The sequence below is a fragment of the Mauremys reevesii genome, linkage group 10 (genome assembly GCF_016161935.1).
Source record: "Mauremys reevesii isolate NIE-2019 linkage group 10, ASM1616193v1, whole genome shotgun sequence".
In the NCBI taxonomy this organism is placed as follows: Eukaryota; Metazoa; Chordata; order Testudines; family Geoemydidae; genus Mauremys; species Mauremys reevesii.
In genome coordinates this window covers 40032009-40039962 of record NC_052632.1, presented here as the reverse complement: position 1 = coordinate 40039962, position 7954 = coordinate 40032009, and the positions used below count along the sequence as shown (strand labels likewise).

At 45.9% G+C, this 7954-nt stretch overlaps 1 protein-coding gene across 1 annotated transcript in view; it reads right to left on the bottom strand.

The window, feature by feature from the left end:
- Positions 1-165: 165 nt before the first annotated feature.
- The window catches only part of LOC120373429 (maestro heat-like repeat-containing protein family member 2B), a 29262-nt gene continuing 21473 nt past the window's right edge, over positions 166-7954 (bottom strand). The window contains exons 18-25 of the mRNA XM_039491830.1: positions 4657-4761; positions 4185-4304; positions 3827-3949; positions 2553-2705; positions 1819-1845; positions 1370-1492; positions 910-963; positions 166-216 (exon numbers count right to left, since the gene is read on the bottom strand). Of these exons, the coding sequence (XP_039347764.1) occupies positions 166-216; positions 910-963; positions 1370-1492; positions 1819-1845; positions 2553-2705; positions 3827-3949; positions 4185-4304; positions 4657-4761 (756 nt within the window). The remainder of the gene's footprint in view (positions 217-909; positions 964-1369; positions 1493-1818; positions 1846-2552; positions 2706-3826; positions 3950-4184; positions 4305-4656; positions 4762-7954) is intronic.

Here is a 7954-nt window from a genome sequence, read left to right as displayed (position 1 = left end):
GTACTTGTATATGCAGAGCATCCTTTGCTGTCTCGCATTCCTCTTTCATCTTCTCCAAGGGAGGAAGGGGAAATAAACTTTTGAAGCACTGATCAAGGAGCTCACGGTTTTCCTCCATGGTCAGAGATGGTTTGAGCTTGCTGGCAGAAGAAATAGAGAGACAAGTCATGCATTAGACTCAGTACCACCTCCAAATAAAAGAAATGGGTCCGATGACTAGCGATTGTCCCAATCTAGAACCCCAAGTGCAAACAACCCTTCACTTTGCACCTCTATTAAGTATTGGCTCCTCTAGAAGTAAAGCTAAAACTTCAAATCCCCTTTTAGAGAAACCCACAAGCTTCCTCCCCCTTGCCAGCTAGCCAGACACCTCCCTCCCCATCTGAACTCTGCTCCATTGTACTGCATGTCCCACAACCTCCAATCTTGTGTCTTTCAAGCACAAACCCCCAAATGGACACATTCAAATCCTTAAGAATTAAAGTCCTGCTGGTGAGCAGCATGTGAGCCACAGGGCCACCCAGAGGATTCAGGAGGCCTGGGGTCTTCGGCGACAGGGAATTGCCGCCGAAGGCCCAGCACTTCGGCAGTGGGTCCCGGGGCGGAAGTTCCCCCCGCCGCCGAATTGCCGCCGAAGACCTGGGCCCCCGTGAGAGTTTTCCAGGGCCCCTGGAGTGAAGGACCCCACTCCAGGGACCCTGAAAAACTCTCGTGGGGGCCCCTGCAGGGTCCGGGACCTGGGGCAAATTGCCACATTTGCTCCCCCCGGGCGGCCCTGGTGAGCCAAACCCTGCAGGCATTAGACTGCTCCCAACTTGACACTCATGAATTAACAAATAAGAAGGGATCACAGTGCCAGGAAATATGGCAGAAAATAGCCTACCTCAGATGTCCAATGGCAAGAATTGCCTGGTAGCGAACTGGAGATGCCAGGGAATCCAGTGGTTCCTTTTTAATGAAGTCCTGAAATGCATGAATAGGGACATCAAAAATGGGAAATGGATTTGAAAGGCAGAGAGGCCTTCCTCTCACACCCTGAAACAGGGCCATGTGCCAGACCTGGAATAAACAGACACTGTGCCCAGCAGGCTCTCTGCCTCAGAAATGGACTGTAGGGCCATCTGCAGGCTATACAGAGGACAGAAAGAGAACTCACAAGCCATTCCTTCCAGTTACAGCCCACAATATGTCAGCATCCCTGCCAAGATCAGAGTGGACCCAGCATTCTGGGTGCCATGCAGGTAGCTCATGAGACTTCAGTAGTACAGTCACAGCCAATGGATAAAATATCATCTCCCTGGAAAACCAGTCTCAATACATTACAACAAACTCTCTTGTACTTCAGTCCTCAAAGCTCCTAATCACTCACCAACATGTAGCCAAGGAGCTCCAGTTTGTAAGAGAATTCGAACTCTTGGGAGTCTCTGGTCTCCAAGATAGCACAGCTAATCTCCATGACATTGTGGATGAGGGTTAATTTTAGGTTCATGTCCTACATAATCCAGAAGGAGAAACAAGAGGATGTGGATGAGAAACTGAGAGAAGAACCAGAGTCCAGAAGATAAAGATCAGGAATTAAATCTAGCCTCGGGAGAGGAGAGAGGTGTCCCCAGACCCCAGAAGGTAGAGGACCCTGGGCTCTGCACCCACCTCAGAAGAAGAGAAAACCCAGGTTCATCAAATAAATCCAGGTCCACTTACACCAGAGCAGCCAGGACTCCTGCTTGATGTAGCAAGAAAACCAAGCTCTGTGCAATTTAAACAAGCAACTTATGTATAGAAAACACAAAAACTGAGGGCAGATTATTTAGAATGTACCTTGTTCTCAACAGTGATGCCCAGCACCTGAAAAACGAAATGCAAAACAGCCATTAGCAATGTAGATAGTCCCACATAACACACAATCTCAAAATGTCTATGGAGCAGAGAGAAATCACTATTGTTAAATCTTCCAAAAGGCAGGAAATGTATCCAGAGGGGGTGTTTTGCAGAGGTCAGTATCAGGGGCCATCCTCCGTAATATTTGCATTTGTGAACTACTGGAAGATCTCAGTTTGGTTCAACTGTTTTTGGCAATGCCTAAGTGAGAGTCTCAGTTAGACAAGGCAGAATTGAATGGCAAAGTGATGTGGAGAAGTTGCACTGAGATGGGAGTCAGGACCAGCAGTCAGGCACCTGGGGAACAGAAATAATGAGCACATAGACAAACAAGAGGACAGATAAGAGGTAAGGGGAGTAGTGAGTCCAAGAAACAGCGTGACAGCAAATCAGCTAAATACAGGCTAGCACTAGACTCTCTTGGGTAGCAAAAGATAGAGCTAGATACACATCCATATGAGGGGAGTTAGAGTGTTATTCTGAATAGCCTGAGTGTCACTGCATCTGAATTACTGTGTAGCTGGGGTCTACAGAATTTCAGAAGAAGAATATAGAAAAACTAGAGAAAATACAAAGAAGAGCAACAAAAATGATACAACATGTGACAGCTCACACTCCATCCATTAAAGTTTTAAATTTGAGTTATGTGACACTTATCACGCAAAAGCTCTTACCTGACAACTGGCTCTGTAATGGAGAAGGATGTTCCCTGTGATGTCTGCCTCTACTCGGGAGAGAAGCTGGTCTTTTGGAGCATGGATAGCCACACTGCTGTAGGTCAGCATCAGGGTGCTGCGAGTCTTGCCTCTTCTCCCATGGTGGTAGTCCTAGACAATCAGAAAGTTCTTCTGATTCCTTTTGCTTTGGAATTCTGATCTGCTGCTGACTGAGGAATTCCTCACAGCAGCACCAGCAGCTTGCACTTGCAAAGCTCTTTTCAGCCAAAGATCTCAAACCACTTACAAAAAGTATTTAAGCAATATAACAACTGTGAGGTGTGGAGATATTAGTATCTCCATCATTCCCACTAGGTAACTCTGACACAGAGAGCCTAAAATGCTGAACCTACAGCAGTGATGTACATGGGAGCTTAGTCATTGACACTGGTAGGTACAAGATCAGGCGCTAAATGTCTTGCCTAAGGCTGCACAGTGAGTAAATGGCAGAGCCAGCAGTGGAATCTCAGAGGCCTAGTCTCCTGCTCTAGCCTTTAGATCAGTGGTTTTCAACCAGAGCTACTTGTGTACCTCTGAGGGTCTGCAGAGGTCTTCCAGGGGGTTTATCAACTCATCTAGCTATTTGCCTAGTTTTACAGCAGACTACAAAGAATGCAAGTACAATATTTATATTCCAGTTGATTTATTTTTATAATTATATGGTAAAAATGAGAAAATAAGCAAATTTCAGTAATAATGTGCTATGACACTTTTTAATAATTTTATGCCTGATTTTGTAAGCAAGTGAGGTGAAATTTGGGGTACACAAGACAAATCAGACTCCTGAAAGTAGTACACTAATCTGGACAGGTTGAGAACCACTGCTCTAAACCACAGGTTCCATAATTGTCATCCGTAGACCACTGGTGGTCTACCTAAAGCAGGTTGGTTGGCCACACGTTGCTTGCAACACCTCCTCATTTCCAGCTACTAACTGGGATTAAAAAAAAACAATGCTAAAAATACCTTAAATGCTTTTCTATGCAAGGACACTGAGGTAGTTCCCACACATTGTGCATGGGAGGGGTGCTCAAGCCATGAGACATCAGATGATAAAAATCATTTGCGAGAACCCCAGCTCCAGAGTCTGCTCCTCTCTGCTTAACTGCAGGCGTCACGTAGAACGCATACACCGGGGAACAATGCTAGCTGAGCAGAGCAGACACTACCCCGGGCTGCTGCCCCTGCTTTAGAGGGAGAGGAAGTTGGAGAGAACCCCCTGGCTCCTTTACCTTCAGGCGGCTGATGAACCCAGAAATCTTAACCTTGCTCATTGCAGCCCCAAACTCCTGAAGTGCGTTCAGGGTGAGGTCCAAATGGCTCTCAGCAGAGAACGCGAGGATGGAAATGACTCCCTGTCACCCAAGAAAAATAGTGGTTAGGATCTAACCCACGAGTCCCTTCCTTTCAGCTGAAGCGGTGTAAAGCGCCAGTCAGGCGTCAGACACATGGGCAGCAGGGGCTGAGTGAAACAGCAATGAAGAGGATATGAAGCGAAATGGCATCTGTCCCAGGCCAGCTCAGAGCTGAGCCCCACAGGGAGCATTCAGAGATTACTGGGTAAAGTGGGGAGAGGGACAGAGTCCTCACCTGTCTCTCAGGGGCTTCCATATAATCTGTTGCTGTCAAAAATTTATGACGCTGTGATTTAACGTGGACCAGGTCCTGACAAACTGCTAAGGACGTTCCTAGCGCCTTATACAGGAAACTCTGAAAGAAAGAGACCAGCACTGAGATACCAGTAACAAACCGTGCCAGTCAGTACAGACCCAGCTCAGCAACACTCAGGAAAGAACAAGATAGCCAAGTCCAAGCACCCATACTGCAGAAACATCCCATCATCTAGCCCAGCCAGAGAACCAACAATACAGCACAGACAAGCAGCCTGTCCAAGCAAATATTGGAAGGGCAGGGGGGCAAGAGAGCAGGGAACAAGTAAAAACAAATTTTATATGCAGAATAAAATATAAAGTAATGAAGCCTTGAGAGAAGCCTTATGCAGCCCCTGAATCAGAATTTCAAGGGAAATTAACTAGAAACTAAGCCTTAACAGAGAACAAACCTTCTCATGGGAGGGGCTGGTATAGCTGGCCATCTGCTGGTTCAACTCAAGGCTTATCTGGCTGTTCCAGGCACTGTCTATCATCACCAGAAATGTTCTTAGGAACTGAGTGTAAAAGAAGAGTTAAAGCAGATGGTTAATTGCAAGAATTTGAGGGTTGTTATGGGGTTTGTTTGTTTATTTGTTTGGTGTTTTTTTTTCTTCCTTGTTCTCTCTTGTAAACTTTCCAATATTCAGGTGTCATGGGAAGGTTATTTCCCTATTGAGAACTATAAACATTGACAACCCAGACTTCCTCTGCTGTTGTTCTTTAATCTTTGCCTGATGATTCCTCTCAGTCCCCAAACCCAGATGGACAGTGAATTGGAGAATGAGATGGAGTCAAGAAATCTGACCATTGAGGAGTGATTTTATAGTGGATGGAGGATGGGCCTAGTAAACTTTAAACAAAGGGCCCTGGACTACAAAGGACCAGGCACCTTCTCCGAAGTGCTATGGACCCTTTATGCCACCTCCTGAGGGTCTCCAGGGTTGTGAGGTACCTCACTACCACCTGCCCTTAGCATGAGGAAGACTTCTCCGTGCTCTGCCGGCCACAGGAAATACAAGCACCCTCTTCTCACCCCATTCAGGTTCCACTGTCCTTCTACAGATAAGCAATCGGTACAGTCCAACCGCCGAGCCTTCTCTGCAGCCCCACAATGTCCAGCCCCTGTTCCACTGGACACTCACAGAATTCATAGGTTTGCTACACACCACCTTACCAGTTTCACCTCAGCGTCACTGCTCCATTTAACACACTTAGATACATTTATAGTGAAAACAAGCAGAGTTCAATTGACAAAGATCAGAGAGTTGAGAAGCAGCAAGTAAAATTAATGTAAACAAATGGTTACGTAAAAATAAAATCATAACACACTTCTAGAGCTTAAACTTAGATAACCAAACATTCCCCTGTCTCACAAAGGATAGCTCCCCCAAATCTCTCTCCCAGCATGAAACACCCAGACCAAAGGTGATCCTCCATTCATAAGACAAACCAGCTGGCAGTTCGTCTAATACGAAGGATACCTGGGGCCGGATACCTCTGGACCTCCAGATATAGTTCCACGCATCCATTGTCTTCATTTGAAAACAGGGCACCCCCTATTGTTTGCTTGCTTTTCTTGTATCAAATCTCCTCTGGAGACTTCACAATCACTTGATAAGAATCTTCCTCTATTGATTAGCATCCACTGTGAATAATTACTCACAGGCAGATAAGTGTCTTCTGCCTGAAAGAAACTTGTTTATCACTTTGTGGTGACCAGCCCCAACTCACAGACCTTAAAAGCATCAATTTCAGAATGGAACCATAACACCTTATATATTATCCATCCAGTCACTGTGCAATGATTATGATGAGCCGTGTGGCACAGGTATCCAGTAAAGGCTTTACATGACACCCTTTGATTATATAGAGATCAGATCCAGGGAATCCTGTGGCCTCAGCCAGTGGGCACGCAAAGGACCCAGGGTCACACCCTCAACTCCCACTGAAGTCAGCCAGAGGTTAGTAACTCTCAGCACTTTGCTGTTTCAGGCCCGAATTTTGAACAGCAGCCAGGAAATATCAGAAACCTCACAAGAAAACCTAATCTTATTTGATTTTTTAGCCCAAAGAATTTCAAAGGAGGCTGGATCTGGAATGGGGAACTCTAGAGTGTAATCCAACCCCAAATGGAACTGCAAACCTTCTGGGGCGTATTTGTCACTAGGTCCTGTTGTGTATTTGGTTGTCATGGTTTCTGTTGCTATGGCAACTGAGTTAGAGTATTATGGTCTGTAAATAAAATGGTGGTTTTGTTAGCTGTCTGCTCTCTGGCCTCAAGTGATTTCTTCCTAAACTAGCTGCCCCCAAGGATATAACAAGTGGTGACGAGGGTGAGACTCCAGTGCTGCTCCAGTAACAGAAGGAAGTAGAAGTCAAGGTAAAGAACAAACAAACAAAAAAGCTGCTTCTTTGCACTGACTGTGAAAGTGAAACTAAAATCATGGCTACTCTGACCAGGCCTCTGGAGCCTTTTGATGAGAATACAGAGCAGTGGCATGTGTATACTGAGCGTTTTGAGCTTTTTTTTATTGCAAATGACATTACAGAAGCAAAGAAGGTGCCAATATTCTTAAGTGTTGTAGGAGCTAGAACCTACTCCCTGCTACACAGCTTACTACACCCTGTTAAGCCAGCAACTAAACCTTACAGTGACATTGTGGAAATCCTGGGGTCCCATTTTTCCCCAAAACCACTGGTAATTGCTGAAAGATATAGGTTCCACAAAAGAGACCAAAAGGAAGATGAAACAGTTGTACAATTTGTAGCCATTCTAAAAAAGCTAGCAGAACACTGTGAATTTAAAGAAATGTTACATGATGCCCTGCGTGACAGGTTAGTGTGTGGCCTGTACAGTGAAGCTATACGGAAGCGCCTACTGACAGAGGCTCAGCTTACCTTACAGAAGGCTGTTGATATTGCTGTCTCCATGGAACTGGCTACAAGGGAGGCACAATACATTGGTGCACCCCCTAGGGTGCCAAAAGTGTCACAAGAACCGACCCACAAAACTGTGCAGAGTCAAGAATGTTACCGCTGTGGTAAGCCAGGACACCAGGCATCAGAATGCTGGTGTAAGGACCTGGTGTGTCGACACTGTGGCAAAAAGGGACACATTGAGTGTGCCTGTAAACAAAAGAAAAAGAGGCCTGTGGTCTGGCCGACAAAAAGAGGAACCTTGCATACTCTAGAGCAGACCCAGGATGATCAAGGAGACACCTCATCACAAGAGGAAGTGCCACTGCATGTTTTGTCTTTGGCAGCGGGCTCACATGAATACTGGGTAACCCCCTTATTGGAGGGCAAACCTATACGCATGGAACTGGACACCGGTGCAGCTGTCTCGCTGGTCTCTGAGACTGTGTATAAAGAAAAGCTACAGCATCTTCCGCTTAAGGCAACAAAAACTGTTCTGAAGACGTATACGGGAGAAGCTGTGCCCATGGTCGGCACTATTGATGTTAAGGTGGAGCTCAATGGACAGGCCGCTAGATTGCCACTGTTTGTGGTGAGAGGTAACTACCCAGCCTTAATGGGTAGGTCTTGGCTTGGGAAGATTCAACTGAACTGGGCAGAAGTGCACCGGATGACTAAAGAAGAAACCAGTCTAACCCCTATACTAAGGAAACATGCTGCTGTTTTTGGAGATGATTTGGGAAGTATGAAGGGAATCACTGTGACATTGAACATTAAACCTGGCAGTCCACC